The sequence below is a fragment of the Heliangelus exortis genome, chromosome 2, assembly GCF_036169615.1.
Source record: "Heliangelus exortis chromosome 2, bHelExo1.hap1, whole genome shotgun sequence".
Taxonomy (NCBI): domain Eukaryota; kingdom Metazoa; phylum Chordata; class Aves; order Apodiformes; family Trochilidae; genus Heliangelus; species Heliangelus exortis.
The window spans coordinates 50,162,698-50,189,252 of record NC_092423.1 but is presented as its reverse complement, the minus strand read 5'-3'; the positions used below and the strand labels follow the sequence as shown (position 1 = coordinate 50,189,252).

The window sequence follows — 26,555 nt, the reverse complement described above, 5'->3', positions numbered from 1 at the left end:
GTCCATCCAACCTGTCCTTGAACACTTCCATGGAGGGGACATCCACAGTTTCCCTGGGCAACCTGTTCCCGTGCCTCACCACCATCATAGTGAGGAATTTCTTCCTGATGTCTAACCTAAATCTACCCTCTTCCAGTTTAAAAACACAACCCCTTGTCCTATTTCTTGTAAAACTTTTACAAAGTAAAAAGTCCCTCCCCAGCTTTCCTGTAGGCCCCTTCGGGTACTGGAAGGCAGCTGTAAAGTCTCCCCGGAGCCTTCTCTCCAGGCTGAACAACTCTCAAGTCTGAGACAGAAGTCACAGAAGTCTCGCTCAGAGTGCAGTAACAAAACGCCCTGATGCAGAGAACGCTGTGATCAATCTTCGTGCACTGATAGCCCGTCCCGGGATATACAGCACCGCTCCGGAGAGCTCCTGGCAATCAGCGCTGGCCCGGGAGCCGCCCGCCTCCCGCGCAGCAGCGGGGAGCGCAGAGGCGGGGGCCCGAGGGGACGGGGATGGCCCGAGGGCAGCGCCACGTCGCACCGCCGCCCCCCCCGACAGCCCGGGGATGGGGAAGGGCACAACAGGGAGGGGGGGGGGGGTGTAGGGGGTGGCGGTGCATGAGCTGCTCTGCGGCAGCCTCTCGGCTGAGTGATGCTCCGAAAGAGGAGTTTTTGTTTTAATACCAGTTCGAGGGATTTGCTTTAATTTTTTTAGCTCTGCGCAGAATAGGGAGCCGGGTGGTGTTCCACGAAGCGCGCACAGCTTCCCGAAGCACATGGGCTGATGTTATACACAGAAATATGTAAAATTACTTCAAATACAGTCTATCACTCGTTTCGATGAGTGGTTAATTAGTTCTTCGGTTCCATTTAGAGTGCTTAAAGATTCACCAGGCAAGCTCAAAGAGTAGAGGAGCTTTCTGCTGGTAGGGGTCCCTCTAGCCTATGGGTGGGTATTTTACTATGCTAACAGTAGATTACTATTCCCATGGTATGTTAATACGGCAAGTCCAATCAATGTTTTCTACCAAGTGCTCGAGGCTATAGCTATTCTCACACTTAAGATAAATGACGGGAGCGTTCCCACCCCTTCCAGCCGCTTTCCAGGCCTATTTCTTAAGAAGGGATGTTGACTACTTGGGTAGATGAGTGCTCCTCTAATTCTTGCAGTATCACTATCACGTAAACTCCACTTCTATTCTACATTATACTCCTCGTTCTCTCTTACGTGATTGTTTTTTTTTTTTTCAAGAATGTTACTTATTTCAATTAAAACCGACACTGGGGGAGATGGCGCCGAGGCTGCTCCTCCCCCGTCCCGGGTGGGAGCGCTTCATCCACGTTTGCAGGGAAAGAGGAGGAGCGGGAGGGCCGGGCCGGGCCGGGCTGGTGTCCTGCCCCCTTTTCTCCCTCCCTCCCCTCGCCTCCTAAGTGCTCCCTGCGGCAGCCCCGTTCGCGGCCCTCCATGGCGGGGCGGGCGGCCGTGCGGCCGCGGCGGGGCCGGGGTCCGGGCTGGGGTTCGCTGCTGCTGCTGTTGCCGGCGCTGCTGGTGAGCTTGGCGGCCTGCCAAGCACCGCCGGTGCCCTCCGCTGCCCAGGCCCCCGGGGACGGCTCCGAACTCCGCATCGAGCGTCGCTTCGTGCCCGAGAGCTGCCCGCGGGCCGTGCAGCCCGGAGACTTCGTGCGCTACCACTACCTCGGCGCCTTCCCCGACGGCACCCGCTTCGACTCCAGGTCTGGTTGTGCGCCCGCCTCGGGGCTTAGCCCGCAGCCCCCTGCTCCCCGTGGTGCAGCCCCCTCGGGGTTTGGTGCGTGTGAGGGTGCTCTGTGAGGACTGTAAGGGAGAGACCGGTCCTGTCGCCACGAGGGTGTTTTTGTGGGTGTTGGGAGATGGTGGTGCTTGGGGAGAGGCTGTGGTTGAAGTTCGGTTCGGTCTCTGCTGTTCTTCCTCTCTCTGTCCCGCTGTGGCCTGAGAGCCCTTCTGGGGGGACGAGTTAGGGGCAGGTCAGTGGTGAGGTGGGCAGTATCGTGCAAGTGAGAGGCCACCATGGGAAGATGTCTTAGAAACCGGCAAAGAGCTGAGGTGTGGCTGCTGGGGACGAGACAGCTGCGGTAGCCGGATCCAGTTAGAAGTAGTTGGTGAATCCTGATGGATCCCCACCACGTGCTTCCAGCTGCTTATCCAAGGCGCTGACTGGGAGCTTTCTGTTCCAAGAGGATAGCCCGTGAGGATATTCGGTTATCCTGGTAAACAGGATAATTGCAGGCTCTCGCAGTATTTACTGATTCTTTCTGTACTTTTGCTATGTCTTCTCCAGGCTCAAACCTACCGTATCACAAACACTTCTAAATCTTTATCTTTCCCAGAAATGTAAGAGTTACCAGTCTGTACTTGTACAAAAATTTTTGGTCTACTTACCTTTGAATAAATGTGACCTATGTACAGTGAAGTGCCTGGCCACTTTCCTGCTGTTATTTTGGGATCAGGAAGCCTAAATAGTGGCATCAGGAGGCTGCGAAGGGTGCTGCTGCTGCTGACAGCTTATTTGTTTTTTCTAGCTTCATTCATTGCCACCGATCAAAGTATTTCTTGGGAAGAAAAAACAAAACATATTTTCAGTAATCCTCTTAATCTTCCTTGTGCTTCAAGGAAAATCTGCAGGCTTAGGGAAAGAGCTATCAAAGTAAGCCCAGCTCTTCCTAACCGGAGCGCTGCCATGCCTTATTGGGGGGGGGGGGGGGGGGGGAGCAGGCAGGGGGCAGGGTTATGGTTAGGGTTAGAGTTAGGGTTAGGGTTATCATAGAATCGTAGAATCATAGAATTGGCTGGGTTGGAAGGGACCTCAGAGATTATCAAGTCCAACCCTTGATCCACTATCGCTGCAGTTACCAGACCATGGCACTGAGTGCCACATCCAGTCTCTTTTTAAATATCTCCAGGGATGGAGAATCCACTACTTCCCTGGGCAGCCCATTCCAATGTCTGATCACCCTCTCAGTAAAGAAATTCTTTCTAATATCCAACCTAAACCTCCCCCGGCACAACTTGAGACCGTGCCCTCTTGTCTTGCTGAGGGTTGCCTGGGAAAAGAGACCAACCCCTCCCTGGCTACACCCTCCTTTCAGGGATTTGTAGAGAGTGATGAGGTCTCCTCTGAGCCTCCTCTTCTCCAGGCTGAACAGCCCCAGCTCCCTCAGCCTCTCCTCATAGGATCTGTGCTCCAGTCCCTTCACCAGCCTGGTTGCCCTCCTTTGGACCTGCTCCAGGACCTCGATATCCTTCCTAAACTGAGGGGCCCAGAACTGGACACAGGACTCGAGGTGTGGCCTCACCAGCGCTGTTTAAGGTTATGTTTAAGGTTAGGGTTAGGGTTAGGGTTAAGGTTAGGGTGGAGCTGACTGTACTTCAGTGTGCCCGCAGTGCCACTTCACCATCACTTCTCCAGATAAAGGTCGGGAAGCTGCGGCTGGCGGCTCAGCTGGTGTTGGTGTGGTTTTAGTGAAGCAGCACAGCAAGGACAGTGAATCCATTGGCAGCTGACAATCTCGTAAAATAAATCTTAGCTGCAGATGTGAGGACACGCAAAGAAACGCAGCATCCTCACTGCTCATTTTACAAATATGAGACAAGTGGAAAACCAGCCATGTGTTCAGAAATGTGTTTCTGATTTCTGCAGATACATACTGGGTCTTACTTGCAACAAGCAAATTTCCGCACTGAGGCAGGGCACCTGGAGGAGCTTTCCAGGTTTTTAATTCCAAATGTCGTTTAGCTCTGAATTATCTGGGGCAAGAACAAGCTGTGCAGAACTTCTAAAATCATAGAATCATTTTGGTTGGAAAAGACTTTTAATGTCAAGATCAACCTTTAACCTAGCACACTGCTGCACTAGCACTGTACAGTGTTTATCTCTTTGGGTCCTCTAAATATCACTAAATTAAAAACACTAGACTAATCTAACTTGAGTATTTATATGGCTGTCTTAATTTTGAAAGAAGGTAAAAAAGTCAGGTTTGTTCAGATTACAGTTTTTTTAGAGGGCAGCTCATGTTGACAAACATGTTTGTCATTTGCTAGCTCGGGTCTTTTTTTTTGAAATTGATGACAATGGTCTCTCAAGGTAAGAGAATGGAAAATTAGAAGGTTTTTATGTTCTGCAGTTTAATGGAAGAAATGCTTCAGAGTAGTTGTAAAATCATAAGTGTTCCCTGCACATACAAGTTAAAGATCCTCAGTCAATTTACATTAAAATGAATCTATTAGAAGTCCATTTTTCTACCTATCAGATTTGCTGCCTGTTTTTTTTAAATTTATGGAAGGGTTTATCAGCATCAATTTAGCCAAACACTACTCTGAAATCCATTTAGAAAATACTGGGGGTGTTGAACTAAGGGCAGTTTCACTCTGTTTCAGCTGTTAAAAATGTTCTTAAGGTTGAAAATTATTTCCAAGTAGAAGGTAGTAATACAGCTCTTCTTCTTAACAGGCTGTTGACAGTCTTAGTAATGATGATGACTGTGTTGCATAAATTAACAGAAGTGTCTATTTATTCTTTTCCTTTTTTTTTTTCCCATCAGTATTTGCATTTTTGTTTTCATGGCCATAAAATTATTTGCATTTTTATGTCTGAATTTAGTTGCTTAGTCACCTGCTGCTAATTTGCTAAATTCCACTAACAGAAACAAATTTTGCTTAGTTTTAAAGAATCTGCAAAGTCAGTTCTGCAGAGCTGCATGGTCTGTTCACTGCTTTGTTCACTTCTCTGATAGCATCAATGTTTTCTTAATTGCAGGTTTATGTTTAGCAGGGGAAAAAAAAAAAAAAGGTCTTCTGGTTTGAGGCTATCCCAGATGTATTGCCCAGATTTGTCAGTCACTACAAAATACTACTTTTTGGGGATTCTTAGAACCTGTTATGTTATTAGTCTTAACATCTTCATTATGGTTTTGGTTGTGTAATAGAACTTGGTGGGAGCTAATTTACATTTTTTCTATCCTCTCCTGAGAGTAGGAATATTTTGCAACCAAATGTGAAGGGTCTGTATAAAGAGCTGACTATTTTAAAGGGGATGTTTGCCAGACAAAAAAAAAATATGGAGCAAACAGAGAAATCACTCAGGAAAATATTTGAGGGGTTTGAGGCCCTGGGACCGTTAGGAGGCTCAGTAAGTTGTGGAAGTGATGTGTACAGGCTTTGAAGGAAAGTTTGACATCATTTCCCTAGTGGTATCTAGGTGCTGGCTGCTTTCCAGAATATTTTAGTAGGCAAGGAGGCATAAGCCATGGGGTTTTTTTTTGTTTCTTTTTTAATTATTAAAAAAAAAAATACTGCCTTTTATCTGAAAAAAAGCCCGACCCAAAACTCCTTCAAATTATGAAAGGAATTTGAGAAAATGGAAGCAGTAAAAGCTTAAAAATAGTCACAAAGCTTTTGAAATGCTTCCTGTTGCGTGTTTATACATGGCTTAAAAAAATTAAATAATGGCAGTAATTCAGGAACAGCAAACTGGGGTCATTATGTGGATTTAAAGTGCTCATACTAACCACAGAAGCTCATTTTGGTGTTCTGCTGTGGTAATGCTACTGCTCTTTGGAAGACTTCATTATCATTTAAGTATGTTTTCTTTTACCTTTCAAATGTTAATGTCTTATCACATCTTCTACAAGTGCAAAATTATTTAGGCAGATATCTTGATTCGTCTTCTGATGAACTTGCTATTTGAAGTACATCACTGTTTTTTCCTTCTTAAATCTTAATGACATGAGAACTGGGAATGTGGAGAAGAAAATGAGCAACGGCTGGAGAAAATAAATAACTAATTGACAAATCCCACAGCTGTTACTCAAAAAGGCATTTCCTCTTCTCTCACAGAGAATCCCCAATGGTGATGTCTTGCATTGTAAAACATATATTGATCTTGTGTGATATTTTCATGGTGCTACTCAACAAAATTGATATGCTGACATCCCACTGTGGGGGCAGCCATCCTTTCATATCTTGTGAGAATGTTTAATTTTCTTTCTCTTCCATATTTTTCCAGTGCTGTTTGTACTATTGATGTGTAAATGAGCTGCTTGTAGTGCCTGTGGGATGTGCTGCACACTGCTAGAATGCATTTCAGGTAGATGTTGAGCAGTGAACAGAAGGAGAGGTGGGTTGAAGTCTCAGGAACATTTAGATTTGCCCCTTCTCTTATCAGCTGTCTTGCAGTCTGCTAACAGGGCAAGGGGCAGACAAGGTTAAGTTAAAACTCTCAAAAAAGAAATAGTGCAACGATGAGTAAACGAACCTATTATGCTTTTATTCACTTTTCTCTCTTCAGCTATGACAGGGGATCCACTTTCAACGTGTTTGTGGGAAAAGGTCAGCTCATTGCAGGGATGGACAAAGCTCTGGTCGGCATGTGCGTGAACGAGCGGCGGTTCGTGAAGATTCCCCCCAAGCTCGCCTATGGAAGCGAAGGAGTCTGTAAGTGCAGCCCCAGGGCAGTGGATAGCTGGCTGTGCAAGGGAGTCAGCAGAGCAGATAAAAAATACGATGAAAGAAGAGAAGGACAGGAATAGCCAGTAGTGAATTTCAGCGATTTTCCATGCTTAGGAGGGATTGTTAAGCCTGTAGTGTAGCTAATGGTTCCAGGCTTCCTTTGGGTGCAGAAGGAAGAGCTGTTGACTCCAGAGGATCTTCAGCAAAGGAACCTTGTTGCTAAAGCGAAGTAATTATACTTGCCTTGATGTTAAATAGTCACCTGTTTCGGTGTTGCAGTGCTGCACATGGTCTTGTCAGTGCCAAAAGCTTTTGCTCTGCAGGCTCAGAGGCAACAAGTGCTTAAAACAAGAAGTTTGCCTGATGGACATACTTGATGACAGTTCATGTTGTCACATTCCACCCCCCCTTATGTGGCTGCAACAGTGACAAGGGGACAGGAGCATATAAGCAGAAAAAAAGGATTGAGTTCTATATCCTGGATTTTATTTAGGGAACGTATAGATTAGTTTTCTTTTCGTTGATGTCCTGTAGAAAAAGGGAAGTAAAACTTGTGGGTTTTTTGGCTTTGCAGCTGGTGTCATACCTCCCAATGCTGTGCTCCATTTTGACGTGTTGCTGATTGATCTCTGGAACTCAGAGGACGATGTGCAGGTTCAGACTTACTTCAAACCTGAGAAGTGCCTTCGGACAGTCCAGGTGTCTGACTTTGTTCGGTACCATTACAATGGAACGTTCTTAGATGGGACCCTCTTTGATTCAAGGTACACAGCTGGGTTGTGTGTCTTTGTGTCTTTCAATATGTATCTGACATCGCTTTAAACTATCACTTCTGCTTCCTTCACTATTATGACAATCAATGCTAATTGCCCAGAAAGACAAGAAGGGAAAGCTGTCATCATGTGTCAGTAATTTATTCAGGGATTATTGCACAGAAGTACCGACTCAGACCTGTAAAACACTACATGAGTATTACCAGCCCAGATCCTTTCTTTTTTAAAATGTCATTCTCTATATCTATATTACTACTTATTGCAGTCAGATAATAGGTTTTATAACCACTGCATCATAGCTATTCAAGTTAGGTACAAGCTGTATAAACTAAGCAGTTTGTGATGAAATTGTGCTGCTTGCACTTTCATACTGAGATTTAAGTTTACAGCATGTGTACTTCATTGAAATTCTGTGAAAAATGATGCTTTAATAACAGCTGCCATTGTGTTGATGACCTGCTTTTCAAAACCTGTTAGATTTCTGAAATAGCTAAGGACTCTGGAAAATCATACCCAGACAGCCCTTAGGGTTGCCCTCAAGGAGCAATATTTCTGAAGCAGCAAGTTGTGAGTTACATTGTGCATTACGCTTGGCTTTTGATGATTAATATTGTTCTTTCCTGTGGCTGTCTCACAGTTGATTTTTTTTGTTTGTTTTTGTTTTCTTTTGGGTTTTAGCCATAACCGGATGCGAACTTACGATACCTATGTGGGAATTGGTTGGCTGATTCCTGGCATGGACCAGGGGCTCTTGGGAATGTGTGTAGGAGAGAAGCGCCTTATAACAATACCACCTTTCCTGGCATATGGAGAAGAAGGAGATGGTAAAAGAGAGACTTTATTTTTAAAATTACCCATGTTTTAAAACAAACTTGTACTTTGCGCATTTTAAAATTTATGGGCAGAATTATTACCCCTTTCAGACAGAAGGAACAAAAGGATGCAAAGAGAGGTTCAAAATGTGTTATGTACAGGATTGGACTGGCTAGAAAGTAACAGATTTTTTTTTTTAAAAAAATAACTAGTGGGTTGCTTAACAGATATATTGTTGATGCAGTTGTAATCTTCATATACTGAAATTTTATTTCATTCAGAAAATATAATCTGGGATTACTATCTATTGGCTCCAAAAACTGGAAGTCAGATGACTGCACAATTCTTTCAGTGACTGCCACAGAGAGCAGAGAACTTCTGAAAAAAGAACAAAGTAATTTTAGTTCCAGGTTTGTTCTCTTCTTTGCAACCAATGCCCTAGTAGTAATTACGAGATGACTTAATTGTCCTATGAGACTGTATGCAGCCTGCAGGTCATACAAACAGGTCCACATGTTAAATGAGGAGGCAGTTAGGTATCATTAGGGACACTTCTCTTAAATTCTTTCTCTGCTATAATGTTTAAGGAAGTGTCTCTGGTGTAGAGAGTTTCATACCCATTCCATGACTTTGTCAGCGTTGGCTGTGATTGCCATCTCCATTGGCAACAAAACTTTGTGGAGTTATGTTTTTAAGTTTTGCCAAGATCTTGAGCTCAATGGTTCACGATAAAATCAACTCAGACCATAATTTGTGTATAGATGGAAAGGTACATTTTCACTGAGATACTCTATTGACCTTTTTCAACTTCCATCATGTGGTCTCCTGTCTCTGTATTTAAAGGATGGGAAGAGCAGATGTCCCAAATTTGTATTCTAATGGTTATTTTATGTGCTTTCATCAAGTGTGTTGGAAATACTGGTAGGCTACACCACGCAGCTCAGATGGAGCTGGTGTGTAGTGACTAAGATAGGTGTTGCTGAAGAGGCTGTTGCTTTCTGTGAGGCAGTGCCATCACAACAGGAACTGAGTGAAATAACTGAGTTGGAGAGTTGAGTAGCAAACCCACACATCAAACAAAACATGTCTGACTGGAAGCAGATTAATTTATTTTGGGAGGGGAGGTGTCAGATATTCAGCAGTAGGTCACTTTTCTTCAACAAACATATTTAAGCACCTTCTAGACCACTTGATATTTCTTACCTGTTTTCTGCTCTAATACTTCTGTAGGTAAGGAGATCCCTGGCCAAGCTTCCCTCGTCTTTGATGTGGTTTTGCTCGATCTCCATAACCCCAAGGATGGTGTTACTATTGAGAACCAGCAGGTCCCTGAGTCTTGTGAGAGGAGGAGCCAGGCAGGAGACTTTCTCAGATACCATTACAATGGCACACTTCTGGATGGCACATTGTTTGATTCCAGGTAACCAAACCATTCAGCCCTACACATCCCATTTCCAGTTTGACTTGTCTGCCTCATCTGTCATACACCCAAATAAATTGCTTTGCTCTTTCCTTCCATTTTTCAAATCTCCGAGTGAAGTTGAGGTCTTCTTAAAAAAGCTGATAGAGAACTTTTCAAGATGGGAAGTTAAAGGCCTGTTTTGTATTACGACGCCATCTAGGGGTGGTGATTTACCTGGTGAAGATACCTATTCTTTAGACACGATGCCTGAAGACTATGCCCCGTGGCATTTGTCTGCCAAATAATAATAATAATAATAATAATAATAATAAGAATAAGAATAAGAATAAGAATACTGAAGAGAAAATAAATATATTTCCCATTTTATGTCCTGAGAATTGTGTGTTAGTGTGCCAGTGGCTGGTTTGAGGTTAATCTCAAAACAGCCTTTCCATTTATACATGAAAGCTGTTTGCAATTTGAAGGCTAATGTCTTTCAGGACTGAAGTCAGAAATGGGGTTTCTATGATAAAGGAAGGAGGATTGTTGTCACGTCAGATTCAAAACTCTCTGTACAGAATTAAATGGCAAATATTGCCCTTGAAGCTTCCTGCTCTTTAATAACTTTCTCACTCCAGCTTTCAGAACAGCTGGCCCCAGTAGCTAAAGAATTGAAAATGAAACACTGTAAAATGCTTTACAAAATAAACTAATGATATTTTTTTTGTACTTCTACATCTGCTGCAAGCTGAAGATCAGGATTACTTTGCAAACATTAGCTGCCATGTGTGCTACTTACCATAAGGAGGAGTCAGGGAATTGTATCTCATGGAACAGAATTGAGGTTCAGAGTTAAACTTGACCTCCCCGTTCAGCTGCCCAGCCTGGTGGGGAGATAAAAACCCATGGAGATCTGCATCAGCAGCCATCACTGTAGACCTTTCATTTACAGCTTACAAAAATTTGTAAGTTAAGAACTTAAGGTTTATCCATAGTGCAGCTGCCCAGAATCTCTCCTTTTTTTTGGAGATGTGAATGAGTATTCTCTGTAATAATTAAACAATTTTGAAAGTGGTTTTAGTATTGATATTAGGGTTGTTTTCAACAAATAGTAATAAATGCATCTAGACATCATTCTGTAGTGCTGACAGTTGTTAAAGGGCTTATTAGAGTGTTGCACATCCTGGCTTCCTGCCAGATTGTACAGCAAGGGACAGTATTTAACAAGTATCTATGAAATAACAGAACAGGTAACAGGAGCTACTGAAAGTCTTGGAGTTGGCAAGGAAAAAAATTCTCAGTAGTAGAGGAAGCATGCCAAAAGCACTGCAAATGGTGGGGGTGAGGGCTCTAATAATATTTTCCTTAATTTTCATTTTTTCCCCTCTGAAATATTCAGTTTCAGAAGAGCCCTGAGCAGCTCAGCCAGGAATGTCTGAGATTAGAGCAGTTGAATAAACATCTGAGATACATCAGTTCTGATCTTGCTCTTTCCCAGAGTTGCCCTGTGAAGATGAATTAAAAACTTCTATGCCTTCCTTTTCGTGGGTTGTCCCTTCATGTAGCATGCCTTGAAGAAAGGCAGAAGACAGACACATTCTTGTAATAAACATAATTTGTTGTTGTAGGCTTGTTTTATTCTGTCACGAGGTGTTGAAGCAGATCATCCAGCCTACGTGTAGTGATTGGCATGGTTTGGAAGGGAGGGATAATATTGATACAGTTTTGTTGCCATGACTCATCTTAATGCTGTGTGTCCCAGGAGAACTCCTGCTTGTGGTAGTTGAACTACATAGCTGTGGTTGTAAAATGAGACAGTCTGAAGGGTGTCTCAGGAAAATGGACATAAACTGTATCTAGGTAATTAACACTTTAATTTGAGTCAGGGCAGAGGAAAATTTAAAGGAGAAAAACGTTTCTTTTTTCAGTACATATCAAAACATGTTTTCTCTTTGGTCTAAAATACGTATGTACATCAGACTTGCTTTCAGAATATAGCAGAAACATGTTTGCAAAAAGCTGTTCCCTGGCCAGGGTTCCAGAAATGGTTAATAGATGACGTGTGCATCACCTGAGTGATGAAACTTGGTGGCCTAAAGTCATTGAACATGAACACATGCACTGTGCCTCTCAGGTGCTAATTAATGACCATGTGTTTGACCTTATCTGGCTTAAGAATTGTGTTGCTGACCTGTTGTAAGATTCTGTATACATTTGGCACTGCTAAAATGCTGATACTTTCCGTAGCTATTCACGAAATCGTACGTATGACACCTATGTTGGGAAAGGTTATGTGATTGCTGGAATGGATGAAGGTTTGCTAGGTGTATGCACTGGTGAAAAAAGAAGAATAATAATCCCCCCTCATCTTGGATATGGAGAAGAAGGAAGAGGTGAGCTTGACTTTTCATTCAAGTATTCCATAACCAGTGATGTTTCCTTTACTATTCAGTGCATCTGTGTGCAGTTGCATTTTTTATGGAATTTGAAAAGGTTTATGAATTAGTTCATTGTTTTGTGGGTATGCACCTGACAGGATTACATCCAGAATCTGCAAAATTATTTTAATTAGCTAAATAGGTAGGACAGTAAGAATGCAGAACAACCTCACATGTAATTGGTGACCTGACGCTATTTGGATAATTAGTGCTTCAGGCAGGCTGGTACTTGGTGACCTGAACTCATTTGGATAAGCAGTGTTGCAGACTGGTACTTGGATACCAGGAGCTCTGCAGTGTGAGATCATCCTACCTGTGTGTCATAACAAGCTCTGTATGCCAAAGGAATTAATTGTGTTAAGTTTTCTTCCCCATTCCTTCCACAGTCACAGGTTTTGTGGACTCCTAAGCCGCTTCTGTAAACGGTGGATGCATGTAGCAGCAAAGTATCTGTGTATGTATAACATACAATTAAGATTCCTTTGGGGAGACTCACTGGTACCTAAAAAGGTTGCTGTGAGGGATTGAATATGATAGCCCTTCTTGCTGGTTGAAGTTTTATGGCCAGTGTTTCAAAAGATACCTCCTAGAATGTTATTTGGAAAAACTGACTTAGAAGAAATTCCTCGCTGCTGGGAATGCAAATTCTGTGCTGTTGACTTGGGAATTAGACTCCTCTACCAACAAAACCCATAACTGGGTCTGGATGTGTCCATCAGTCCTGGTGAGGGGAAGAAGTTGCTTGCTGCTAGGGCATTTTAAGAAACTGTAACCCTTTAGACAAAATGGCATTCCTTCAGCATGAGAAGTCCTACAAGGATTTGATCGCAAATGAATTAGTATGTGCAACATGAGTCAGTTATTTAGGATAGTGACAGGAAGTACATGGTTACTGCTTCATTTCTGCATAATTTTCAAATTCAGAATAATGGAAATGGTTTTTTTCACCGTTAAACTGAGTGCTTGTTTAGTGCTTTTCCACTGGTTTTCTTTCCTACGTTGGATGCAGCTTGTTTCTGTTGCATGTGGAGGAGATGTAATCCTTTAATTCTGAACAAGAGCAAAATAACTCAGCAGTAGACACAGTGGTAATATATATTCCTACAGGGTTCAGTACCTGGTCATCATAAGGTTGTTTGGGTACCATTTCTTTCTCTACTTGCCTAATTTGCTTTCTATTTAGGAAAGATTCCAGGATCTGCCGTGCTGGTCTTTGACATCCACGTGGTTGACTTCCACAACCCCTCAGATTCAGTCAGCATTACTGTTAATTACAAACCTCCCAATTGCACTGTACTGAGTAAGAAGGGAGATTACTTGAAATATCACTACAATGCATCTCTCCTGGATGGTACTTTGCTAGACTCAACGTAAGTACATCACCTGGTAAAGAAAAAGTCCCTAGTAGCTGTGAAAGCAGAATGAATTGCCTGCAAAGTGGGCTGCCAGGGAATAAAGGTGTTTGTGAGGGTTTTTTTAATTGATGTAGAATGTATTTTTCTTTTTATGTCTGCCTGCCTAAGATATACAGGAGGAGAAAAAGAAAAAGGCTGTCATAGCATAATGAGAGAACTGGGAATAAAAAATGGATGTAGGAGTGTGTTGGAGAAGAACATAAACATTACAAGTAGAGTGGTGCAACAGGCTGTCTGCATGGCAGTCTCTTTAATTCAGGTGCCTAGGCCAGTCATACTAGAATGACACAGGGCTCTGTGTGAATGAACTATTCAGGTGTATTTGGCTTTTGGGGTAGGATTTGTACTCTGCACTGATTTGGTGCTCCTGAGAGAATTCTGGTAGAGGTATTCAGTATAGTTTTGTTAAAGCTGGCTTCATTTTTAGTAAATAGTGTTTACAGTAAATGTGTTTTATAGTAAAGGGTCACTGTTGTGTCTGTACCACACATGGGTGCTAGTTTTTCTGTACTGTAGTATTGCAGTTAGTGTCACCATGGAGAAACTATCAGAGGGCTTGATCATGATTGTGATTAAAGTGTTCCTCTTCCTCCTTCCTGTTGACAGCAGGTTAATGAGGGAAGCAGAGATTGCTCCACTCTGTTTCATGTAGAACTAAAGTGAGCCCATTGCGTGGTTCTGCTGCAGGTTCAGGAGTATTTTGGTAGCTTTTTTTTCTGCCTTCATCTTTTGGATAGTGCACATCATCTAAAATTTTCTTTTTGGAGGAAAAGTTGGGAGAAGCTTTTTTTTACACAGGTTATGATTAACATAGAAGCAGCTGATAGTTTTCCCAGTGGACACAGCAGCCTGCAGAGCTGAAGAGCTGGCTTACATTGAAGCACACAACGTGATGCATTAAGTGAGTGTGCAATAACACTGTTGGATTCAAAACACCTTTTATATGGCAGCAACGCTCAGTTCCACTTTCTAGCAGCAACCAAGGGATGTCAAAACTGTCTTACTCAAAGCAGTTTATAGAGAATCAAAGATCATAAATCTCGTGCTCCTAATTTTGAGGCTGACCTTCTAGCCACTGAATTGTTTTCTTTCCAAATAATACTCAGTTGTACAAGCATGTCCTGTAGTGGTACAGCCAAGCCAAATAACCAAAGGAAGGAGACTGACAGAAGAAAGGGTCCTGCTGCTGTGACACATGCTGAGTAAAAACACTGCACCCTCTTCTTTTGGAATCACAATACATGCTTAACTTCTGGGATTTTAACTCATGATAATTTCTGATTTTAGAAATGAGCCACTAGCAGCAAGGTCTAAGTTAAATATGGTTTAATAGCAGTAGTAGTAGTGTACTTTCAAGCAGTGTTGGTTAAGTGACTGCTACATTACAGTGACTGATTTCATTAAAGGGTTGGCTGATTGATGTGAATGCACCCAGATCCTTACAGGTTAGGAGTTCTGGGACAAAGGTTCATCTGGAACTTTCTCATCTGCTAAGAAGTCCAGCTTCATTAGTTAAAAAAATGTAAAAGGCAAAAACTCTTATTTTGAGATAAAAATACTTCAGGGGAGTTAATTGGGAGGATTAATGATGTTAACTGGATTTTGTTCAAGAAGTGTATAATCATAGTACCAGAGGACGTGTGAATAGTAGGGACACTTCTGTTTGGTGCTGGCTGTAACTTGGTACCTTGAGAACAGCTTCAGGTAACTGCTTGGTAGAACAGAACATTAGGCATGAAGATAATTTTTTGGCAATGGTAAGATGCTAACTAGAAACTGCTCTTTCTGTGGTAATTTTGAAACAATAGACATTTTCTGTTGTATGTTCTTTGTTTTTCTGCCTCTCCTCCAGACACAGCCTTGGCAAGACCTACAACATAGTTCTGGGGTCTGGGCAGGTGGTGATAGGGATGGACATGGGCCTTCAAGACATGTGTGTTGGGGAGCGCCGAACGGTTGTTATTCCACCTCATCTTGGCTATGGAGAAGAGGGAGTTGGTGAGTGAGTGAAACCTATTGCACATCCATGTAGTACCATCCTGAGTACCTGAAACACAAGTGTGTGTGTTGTGTTCCTTGCTGTGCATGATGAGGACACGAGGTGAGTTTTTCTTCCCTGTGCGAATCAGATTTTTTTTCAGAGGTTTTAAATTCCATTATTTTAGACAACCCCCCCCCCACACTCCTCAATGAAACGAGCACACTGTCTGTGTTGCGTTTTAAGTGGCCATTATTTAAATTAAATGGTCTTTAAATTAAAGACCATTCCAGTACAAAAGGGAATCACACACCCCCCCCAGTAATGCTGCTTTGTCAAAATGGAAAGCTCCAGGCCCTCTGGTGTTGCAGAGTGAAGTAAACACTGTTCTCTGTGATAGGGAATTGGGTCCTCATGCTTGGACATGTGACATGTTGTTCAGGAAACAAGGCTACAGGGGACTGTTCAGCACTAATATGATAGACATTCAAAGAAAACTCAAAATTCAGAAACTATATAAACTGAAGATAACACCAACATATTTAAGGCAGCTTGCTCTGTTTGAGAGCATTGAGGCTTATAAATTTTGATTTACAGGGACAACAATAATAAAAAGAGCAATCTAGAAGTGACAAGAATTCCCATCTGCCAGTGTATGTGGTTGTTGCTGGTCTTTTGAGTTAAAAGAGGTCAGAGAAAGGAGTCAACTGGAAAATTGCCAAGATCAGCAAACTTTTATATGTATGCAGTCACCTAAGTTGCAGTGTTCTTTCTATAGCTCCAGAACAGTTTGTATTTTATAAGCACTGTCAGGCTTCGCCTGCCAAGCTTCATGGAGAATCAGCTTGTGGGTAGAGTTAGAGCAGCATTTCCACTTAAGGTTATTTCCTTGAAAAATTATGAGTATTGTATTTGCAACACTTTGTACTCTTTTGTAAAATTGTATGGTTTATATATAATAAATTGAAAATCTCCTCAGAATGTAAAAAATCTGCTGTGTTAAAACCACGATAAACATCCCTATCATAGGCAGGTGCCTTCGTTCAGATTGGTATTTGATGTACATGGTCTGACACATTGGATGAGTGTTAGTGCTCCAGTATATACCCAGATCTGAAGAGGCTGCTCATTTGCTACTGAAGTTAGAGGTGAACTCAGTTTTCTTTTTCAGGAATAAATTCAACTCCTTCCATGGTTTCATTAAACTAACATCCCAAGCTGTTTTAACACGGTTGAGTCTCTAATTAGCTCTTTGGTACACAGTTGATGTATCAGTGAGATGAAGGAGAATTGATTAATTCCCACATTTTTACCTGGGTAATGGATGTGGTTTTATTATGAAGACTTTCTTTATGTTTGATCACCTCACCTCTACTGAAGTGCACAGGAAGATTTGGTGGGCTTGGGATCCCAGCAGGGAATCTGTTGGAGCAGGAAGAGAAATGTAATTATGGATTAAAGGGAAATAATACACTCTTTGATATGAGTGAGGCTAAATACCCCTCTTTGCCATTTGTTGTGACAGAAGGAGAGGTGCCGGGTAGCGCTGTATTGGTTTTCGACATTGAACTCCTGGAACTGGTGTCTGGCTTGCCTGAAGGATACATGTTTGTGTGGAATGGAGAAGTCTCTCCCAATCTTTTTGAAGAAATAGACCAGAATAGTGATGGAGAGGTTCTTTTGGAGGAGGTAAGCTGAGGCAATGAAAACATTTGCAGTGGTTTTCTCATACCACCATCAACTCAGATGCTGAAGAACAGGGTCTCTCCTCCCCTCTCTCTCCCCCTCCTCTTCTCACAAGGTGTTGTGAAGTTAGCAGGAAAGCAGCAATGCCAGTTAAAACATGGTTATTTTGCTTTAGAGAGAGAAGAAAGAAAAGTATAAGAATTGCTGTACTACTTAAGACCACTTACTACTGTGGCCTCTTGCTGTGGCTGTTCCTTCCAGGGGTGAAGGTGTGTGTGCTCTGTGAGTCTCTTTCCCCATGCTTGCTTTTAAAATCTGCAGAGTGAGAATGTCACTGGGTGTCCTAATTGAAATCCACTTGCACAGCTGTGCCACACCATCTCTGCCAATATAAACCTCCATCTTCCTCCGTGTTTTCTCTTAACTAAGTTATGGTTTCCTTTATTCTCTTCTTGAGTCTTCTTTGTCTCCTTTCTCTACCGTTCTTCTTACTGTCCTTGCTGGCTGGAGTAGTGCAGCCTATAGCTATGAGGGTCCTGGCCATGGACCTGTGAAACAGCATCAGATACCTTCTGTCATTTTAACAAGCCAATAGGATAAAATCAAAATCTTGTTTTCCCTCTTCCTAACACTTACTTGTTTTCCTTCTTATCTCCATTCTCTCTCTTGTATTTGCCTCCACTTTTGTCCTTGCAGAGAAGAGCTTTTATCAGTCTAGAGAATGAGTGAGGTGGGATCTGACTGTTGGTATCCACATCTTTCTGGTCACCTAGTGAGAAGGAGGAGCAGCCAAGAAGATAGGAGAGGATGCTTGGCCTAGAAGGTGTAAATGAATGTCAGAAGTAGCTCTCATTGCTGGAGCTTATTTAACAGGTACTGCCAGATAAAACAGGAATTGAAAAAATTTTGTTGGATTGTGAACTGATGTTTTTGGCAAGTCAGTAGTATGACTTCTGTCAGATGTTGCCTTATCACCTTGAATAACATCGTCATAAATGGAAGGAAAAGGATTTTTAGGAAAAACTAACCTTGTAACCTTGCAACCATGTCCACCATGGAGTCAAGTGGAAGGCATAATGCCTGTAGCCACTTTAAAAAAATCTCACGGTATCCTGATACTTCTGATACTTCAAGTCTCTTTTCTGTGTTTCATTCTTTTTTTTGTGTGTTTTCTTTCAAGATGCAGGTGGATGTCTGTTTTACAGTGTGAGCTTCTTGTAATAGCATGCAAAGTTAAACTCCATCTCTTCATACAGATCTTTTCATGTGTCACTCTCTGTTCAACTCATCTTTCCCCTAAATTATGAAAAGAACTTGTTATGGGTCCAGGACCTGCTGGAATAAGGTTAGGAAATCCCTGCTGAGCCTCACAAAGAGTGATTTAACATCATGTATTAGTCCTATTTAATCTGATTTAGGTTATAATTTGTATAGGATAGTAACAGTGTACCTTAATGTACACTTAAGCACTAAAATAGTAAAAAAACTCTAAAAGCTGCATCTGGAAATTCTCCAGTTTTAAATGGCTGTTTCACTGTGAGCTTTTTTCTTCTCCTTTCCCTCCACTTAGTTTTCGGAGTACATTAAAGCTCAAGTCGATTCTGGCAAAGGAAAACTGGCTCCTGGTTTTGATTTTGAAAAGATTGTTAAAAACATGTTCACCAATCAAGACCGGGATGGAAATGGTAAAGTTACAGCTGAAGAATTCAAGTTGAAAGACCAGGAAGCCAAAGAGGAACATGATGAACTGTAAAGCTAAGAAAAAAAGAAGAGTCCTGAGCTGACCTACTGTTTGAACACGTGTACTGGAAGAGGTTTCAACAAGCATGTTTCTGGAAGATCAGCACTCAGCTAGACAGCCTGTGTCTGCCTGTGCCTTTGTGCTGTCAAAATAGGAAATGATTTTCAGCTGGAATTGCTAGGTATATTTTTTAAAAAGTGCCTCAAGATAGAATGTATAAATGGCTGAAGAGTTCACTGCCATTTGTGGTGTTGTGAACCACGCGATCTGTCTGTGCTTAAGATTAAATGTTCTCATTGAACAGTGCAGTCATTTGGGTGGATGGATGGTAGGGGTAGAACTTACTGAGTGCTTTTAAAAGAACTTTAAATGAAGTTCTGGATCCAAAATATATCTGCAGGATAACCTAGCAGAAACTATTCCCCATGAAAATAACCTGTAAAAACTGTCAGACATGAGACTGGTTCCTTTCAGAAGGCACGAGTGCTCTTTTCAAGTCAATGAACGAACTCGTGGATGTTTGCCTGCAGGAGCTCTGATTGGCAAATTCAGAACCTGCAAAGGATAGCTATGCCATTGCAAAATTTCTGTAAGCTGTGAATTAAATTATACAGGCCTAGAATTGTAACTGATCATAAGGTAAAAACCCAACACATGAGTTTGCTACCATATGTATTATATTTAATAAATAACCTTGACTCTTCTTGCTGGCCTGTTGAAACAGTGTTCTGACCAGTGTTTCCCAAACCTTTTTAGTCACAATCTTATTTATAGTTTTGCTAGACTTTAAATATTAGTATTGTGGGGTCCAAATACTGTCATGAATACCAGATATAATTGACTTTGTGTTGGGCTTCTGCCTCCTATTTTGGGAATTGTTAGACTAAGGTGTAAGTACTTAGAGCTTATGCAGCAGAGCAGTCTGGCATGGTGAACAAACAAAGAGACAGTGATAGAATCAAGAAATAGACCTGTCTGTTTATGCTTGCAAATGTTCTGGCCTATTCTTCCAACACAAAATCAGCCCTGGGAGAGCTGTTTATATTATATGAACTCTTGAGACAATCACCCGTTAGATGTAGAATTGTAGCACGCTGTTCAACAGAAAATCCACTAAAGAGACAGCTTTTTCTGGAAGGTCGTATGATCCCCTCTCAGTACACTGCATGTAAAGAGCACAAATACATAACTGCACGACACGGTCAAAACCAAGGGAGTTGTGCTTCCATTTATATGCTTTGTGCCTGGTTTCTTGCTTTTCTTGATCTGTACATGTGGGTTGTAAACCCCCTGAGATGCTCTTCTTCAAAACTGGCATTGCAGTTGGATGAAAACATTTTGTACTGGTTTTTAATACAGTTGTTACAGAAAGTGCGGTGAATTTTTTTTCAGTTTGATACCATTGAATGTTGGATAACTGATCCTTTTGTTAAATAAAATTTTGATCAACTACTACTGTGAAAGTTCTTTCTTTTTCTCCTGTCATTTTCATGGGTGGGGAATCTGAGAAGAAGCAAATACCCTATTGTTCTGTAATATCCTATTAATATCCTATTGCTCTTCTTCTCCACATATCAAAAGCATATCCAATATTGCTATTGATCTTTAGAAAAAATATTTTTAATTACTTGATTTAAAATTATTGAGCATAGTAAACCACAATGAAAACTTAGATTTTGGGACTTCACACAGCTGAAGTAATTCTGTGGCCTTAGAAGGAGTTCCCTAATGTACCTGTGCCATATTACCATTACCTGTAACAGCTGGGAGGGTGGTAGTTCACTCAGCTGAGGCCATCTCTCATTGAATGAAATGGTTTTCTGTAAGAAACATTTCATTCCTCAGGCTAATGAAAGCAAACTCACTGGGTTTAGTATCCAGGGTTTGGTGTTTTCAACTGTAGCTCCAGAACCACATCTATTGCATGTAAAATGCTGGAAGTCTGATCTGTTTTGAGCTTGATGTAAATACAACTCTAAATACTGTTGGTACCAGTGGATGGCACTTGTAGTCTAAATGTTTATGACTGGAATGGCTCTTTATAAGTGTTACCATCTCATGAAAGAAGCTTTCTTAGAAGACTTGCACAAAATTTTCCTTTAACTTGGAAGTAAGTTGCCCACTTGTTTTTGTGGTTCAAATTCACCAATTGCTTCTGTGAGCTTACAGATCTAAGATAAGGAGCTGGAAGGAAGTTGTGCTGGCACGTAGGAAGAGGACAAGGGCTAATGTCTTAAAACTGGAAGAGGGGAGATTTAGATTGGACATGAAGAAGAAATCCTTAACTCTGAAGGTGGTGAGACACTGGAACAGGTTCCCCAAAGCAGCTGTGGATGCCCCATCACTGGAAGCATTCAAGGGCAGGTTGGAAGGGACTTTGAGCACCCTGGTTTAGTGGAAGGTCCCTGCCCATGCTGGGGGGTGTGGAACCTAGATGATCTTTAAAGTCCCTTCTGACACAAGCCATGATTCTGTGACTGAGTGCTGCCAGAAGCAGTCATCAGTGTGGAAATGACTCCTTATGCTGTTCTCATACATACCCCTAAAGACAGCTGGGTCCTCCGGGTTTCCAGCATTATTTTTATCAGAGAAAATCTGAGTGAATAGCTCTCTTTGCAGAGAGGATCATTCCAGGTGCTTCCCTGGAGGTGGTCTGGAGGTTCCTAGGGAACCAGGGCAACAGAACCCTGCTACAGAAGCCTGTAGTGCAGGACAAGGAGCAGCACCATGCAGAGAAAGAAGTGCAGTCAGCTGATAATCCTGAAGATTGCTGTGCTGGATTGCTTAGAAAGAGCATGTCAGCAATAAGGTAGCAAGTGTGACTTCACCAGTCCCTCCAGTAAGAGAACTACACCTGAAATTATTGTTTCATTGCTCCCCAGGCCTTAGCAAACATGGCTAAATCTAAATCATAGCATCCATCTAAATGATTATTTTCTGCCAAAATGAAGGTTTTGATGCTGCCTCATCTCACACCCCCTCCCAAGTCTGAAGGCTGCCATTGTGGAAGTGATTATGCAACTTTGGGGAAAAGCAGAGAATTAAATGGACAAACTTGCTGCAAAAGAATTCTATTTACACTGAATATTAACTTGCCCAGGGAAAGGCAGGAGAGGCCAGGACTGCAATAGGCTAAATTGCATGAAATTCAGAATTTTTTATTACTTAGATCCTGTCAGTTCTTTTCCTTTCTGTTGGCAGCCATCAGCCCCTACCACAAAGGAAAGCTCGGGGCCACCTTCCTTCTTTGCAGAGAAACAGATTGAATTTTCAAACATAAATTGAATCCTTTATACATTGATACATTTGCTTCTCTATACATTGCTTCTTACAGTGCATGACAGCCCTGTAAAAGGGAGTGCAGCCTGCCTGCCAGTGAACCAAACCAGAGCCTGGGGAGTAAAATTGTACTGGTATGGACTGGGAGAGCTCAGCTCAGCCCCTCTGCCTCCAGCCATAAACCAGTCCCTCTGTGGCCCCATCCTGTTAGAGAGGGTGGCCTATGATGGACATAGATAAAAGGGGAATATTTTCTACCTCGAAATGTAAAATAATTTTTTTCTTAATGCTTATTTTGATAAATAGATCTATTTAGATACTTCCTTACATACTTAACAGAGATAACTTATTTAGAAAAACAGATGATAAATCTTTAAGGGTCATTAATAGATGAAAAACTGATGGTTTAGCTAACAAGAGACATGGGACTGCTGCTGCTCCTTTAATGAATCAGCCAGGTGCTATTCTCAGAGCTGGGCAGCTGACTCCTGTAAGGAAGCTGGATGATGAATGGAAACTGCCTGCAATCAAGGTTGGTAATTACCTGCTGGAGGGGCAGAGGCTCAGTTGCAAAGCAGTATGGCTGTGTGTCCAGAAAAATCCAGGTATTTATGTTTTTTTCTGTGATTTTGTTGCCCTACTTGGACCAGAGATGCTTTCTGCTGTGTAACTCTGTATGTTCCCTGATGGCAAATGAGCTAACACTTGGTGCAGGTTTTTGGCTAAGTTCAGGACTATTGGTGTGTGTTTGACAGTAAGAGGACATTTGAGCTGGCTGCAGCACCCACTCAGAAGGAGGAGGAAACATTTTTAGCTAAATAAGAGTCCCAAATACTTGACCTTGGACATGTGCTACAGACAGGACAGATATTGTGAGTAGTGGAAAAAAAACAAACAAAAAAAAAAGGTAGTAAATTCATTTAACTTTGCTGCTTATTATTTGCTTTTAATGTTAGAAATAATGTTAGAAATTGTCTTTTGGCTATAGGAAAATGGTCTGGGAAATGTATAGCTTTCTTTCCAAGCTGTGTAATAAATGAAATACACTTGTAGGGCTGCAAAATGTTTCTGGTTAGAAAATCAATTTAGAAAGGCATATTGTGAATACTAAAGTTCTTTCCTAAAACTGAATGCAGAATCTGGATGGCAATTTTAAGAATTAGACTTGCTGTAGAATGATAATTTAACCTGTAGCTGTTTAAATTTTCTTTGCCATTAGTTTTGTTCATGGGTTTGGAGAGATGATAGTATCTATTCTTATTTCTAGACTAGTGACAAGAAGCTTTCCAAAAGGGGACAATATCTAAAAATACATCTTTTGTTTTCCCTTAGCTACTGTAGAGCAATAGATAGAGTTAGCAGTGGTGAACAAGGTGATGAAATTATATTGGTAATAGGTACAGCACTATGTAGGTTTTTTTAATCACACCTCCTGGTTCAGGTGTAACCATGTAATTAACTCTTTTTTTTTTTCTTGAGAGATATACATATGGCATTTCAAGAATTATTTGGTGTGCAGATACCCTTTGTGCAGGAAATGGGTCTTATCAGATGTTTGCAATGTGGCTTAGCTGCTATTATATCCCAGCAAAGGCTCTTCTGGCAGAGTGAGCTCTTAACTCAGAGCCTGAGACTAGTAGGATTTAATGGAGAAAGTGTGCAGGAGATCTTAACTTACCTGTGGACTACTGGAAGGATAAGGAGCCTGTTGTTGAGGTGATCACTGTTGTGGATGTTTGGTGACTGACAGTTTGTTGTCCATCTGATTGGAGGCAAGATTGGAAAATCTTCCTTAAAAAATACTTGAGAGATGGTTGTTTAATCTGAAGTCCTCTACCAAGGCAAAGATTTTTAAGTGTCCCATCTAATCTGGGAACTGTGAAGTGATCACTTCTAATATGCCTGAGCTCTGCCAGGCAGGATTGCAATTTCAGTAACTGATTAAGATTTAGTTGGAGATCTGTTTAGGTAACTGGTTTTAAAAGAGACTGCTTAATTCTGCTTAATTTCTTTCACACTGCTCTGTGTGTATTTTTGTATATTGTTTTGGTTGGGGTTTTCCTTTTTTTTTTTTTTTTTATTTTGGATGGGCAGAACAATGAGATGCTCATCATACTGAAGGAGCAGTAGTTTGCACCCTGTAGGCTTGGGTGAGGCTCAGTTAAAATTCAGGAAGGAGGATTGATGAGTTCATGTGAAATCCTGAGGCACTTAAATGAGTGTATCCTGCTTCTCAGAAACACAACACAGAGATCAGAATCATCCCCAACTTCTCACTGATGCTGGGAAATCCGTGCTTGAAGCTGGACTCAGTGTGTGTGTGTGTGTGGTGCTGACATATCTTATGCTGTGGAGCCACTTTTCACATACTCTAAATTTAAACTGTTATCTGTATTCCAAAGGTAACCTGCCTGTAAATGAGAAATCTTATCCCAGTGTTAACTTTGTGAGTAAGGCCAGGTAATTAGTCCCATGCAACTGAAGACAAGTTGAGTAAGCAGTGCATCCAAACTCCTTGGTGTTTTTCAGAAGGCCTTTGCCTTTTGGACTTCTATTTTGCAGCTATGACAAAAGAGCCAGCCTGATTGCTTGTTTAAAAAACACAAAATCCACCGCCAACCCCCTGCCACCCCACCTTGACGTTATCTCAGGTAATGTTTATTCTAAATGCCTAAAACCCCAAATGTAGGCTGTTAAATTATACCTGCTGACTTCCCTGGAAACACTGCAGCACTCCTGGAGAGCCTTGCCCTGCCCAGGATGCTGCAGGTAGCTGGGAACCTGCCCTTCTGGTGTCCTCTGGGGGGTCCTACCTAAGGTGACCCTGCTTATCTTGCTGGTGGTGCTGAAACTGTAGTGTTGGCAGGAGGTGACTGCACAGAACACTGTTCTCTCCCCTGAGGGAGGTTTTGCAATACACTCATCCTGCCTGGGCCAGGGGGGGGCAGAGGGAGAGAAGCCCTAGGGACTGGGTGTGTGAAGGCTGGCTCCAAGTAACATCCTGAAAGGAGACCTATGGGAGAAAGTGTGTACCTGGTACACTGAGGAATATACTTCCCACTCCTCCTGGCTGGGTGTTTGGGGTGTCTGCAAGTGCCCCATCTCCCTGTGGTTGGCATCTTCTAACACACACCTCCTGCTCTGCTGTGATGACTTGTGCAAAGCTTCTGTCCCTGCTCCAAGGGGATCTGCTATGCCCCAACCTCCTACCTTTTCCTGGGACTCCTTCCACCTGAGGCATCTGCTCACCCAGCAGCTCCTAGAGCAAGAGAGTTTCTCCTGTTCAGCCCTTTCTCACCTTCATCCCCTCCTGGGCAGTGTCTCCCACTCAGCAGCCTTTGCTCCTGCCAGTCACACATCAGCTGCAGCGCTGGCTGCTGCTGGTGCTTGGTTTGGTGTGTGTGTACGTCAGAGGGTGACAGGCAGATCTCTTGATCCCACTGACTCAGCAGCTGTCACTGCAGCTTTCAAGCTCTCCCCTTCTGGCTTTGCCTGACAGGCTCTTGGCAGGCCAGGGCTGAGGCAGCTGCTGCTCCTGTCTCCTCCTGTCACAGGAGCACTCTCAGCTCGTCCCGTCTGCTGCTGCCTGAGTCAGGGCTCTCAGCTGGAAGGCAGCCAAGATGCTGTACTCACTAGTCTTGTGATTTAAGTGGTTTTATGCTCAAATAGATGGCTTCTAAGACTCCCACTTCTGGGGATCTAACTGCCCTTGTGCCTGGAACAGGGAATTAATTACATGACTGTAGATTGTATACAAGGAGGACATAATCTCTCTATTTTTGCTTAAGATGAAATTTCTGAACAGTCCCTGTGCTCAGCAGTTCTCTGCCAGCACACCACATGCCTTGTGATTATAAAAGGATGCTCACACTACTTCAGGTTGTGCACTGAGCCTCTGCCACGGGCTGATAGAACTCCAGATTACTGCAGAGGAGGCAGAGGCAGGGTAAGGAAATTATCCTGGCATCCTGCCTCCTTGGCAAAGTTCCAGCATGGGTGGTAGCAGATGTAAGTCTGCTGGTTTGGAAAAAAATATCACGAGTGCTACTAAGTCAGAATTTAGATAACTGACTACAGGTTGGACAGGAGAGGGCACCTGAGATGTGCATTACTTGCTGGTGGGAGAGAATGCAGATCTAGCCTCGTTCCATTATGGCACAGTTCCTGCTGTGTATAAAAGAAAGCAAAGAGGAATGATGACTGTATTGCATGTTAGGGAATTTGTACGATTGACTCTATTTTGTTAATAAATAGTGGTAGTACAGCTGAGACCTCCAAGGAGCAGAGTCACACCACCATCTTTAGCTTCTGCAACATACCCAAGTCAGATCCCAAAGCTGTGGCTACATTCAGCTATACCACTCTGTACCTAATGATGAAAGGTATTGTGATATGTCCAGCACCAGAGAACTACTTTCTGACGGCTGAGTAGGTATTTACACAGAGGATGTGCATAAAGGAGTTAGATAGTAAATTGATGAATGAGCTTACAATTTACAGAGAGAATGAATGTGACCCAATGCCAGTCTGGAGAAGTGCATCTTAAGTGTGTCTGAGGAAT

The 26,555-nt window shown here is 42.3% G+C and overlaps 1 protein-coding gene across 3 annotated transcripts; it reads left to right on the top strand.

Moving 5' to 3' along the window:
- The first annotated feature begins 1,396 nt into the window (after positions 1-1,396).
- Positions 1,397-20,167, top strand: FKBP9 (FKBP prolyl isomerase 9). 3 transcript variants are annotated; one of them, XR_011724310.1, is made up of 11 exons: positions 1,397-1,719; positions 6,309-6,454; positions 7,044-7,233; positions 7,921-8,066; positions 9,286-9,475; positions 11,705-11,850; positions 13,079-13,265; positions 15,163-15,308; positions 16,814-16,977; positions 17,671-17,847; positions 18,545-18,679. XR_011724310.1 is itself a non-coding variant. In XM_071736090.1 (10 exons), exons 1-10 carry the CDS (start codon positions 1,451-1,453, stop codon positions 18,725-18,727), a joined length of 1,767 nt encoding a protein of 588 aa, XP_071592191.1. In that variant the 5' UTR covers positions 1,398-1,450; the 3' UTR covers positions 18,728-20,167. The 3 variants fall into 3 exon arrangements, 2 of the variants coding, with proteins under 2 accessions (XP_071592192.1, XP_071592191.1); XM_071736090.1 differs by lacking the exon at positions 17,671-17,847 and having other exon boundaries at positions 1,398-1,719; positions 18,545-20,167; XM_071736091.1 differs by lacking the exons at positions 16,814-16,977; positions 17,671-17,847.
- The last annotated feature ends 6,388 nt before the right edge of the window (positions 20,168-26,555 follow it).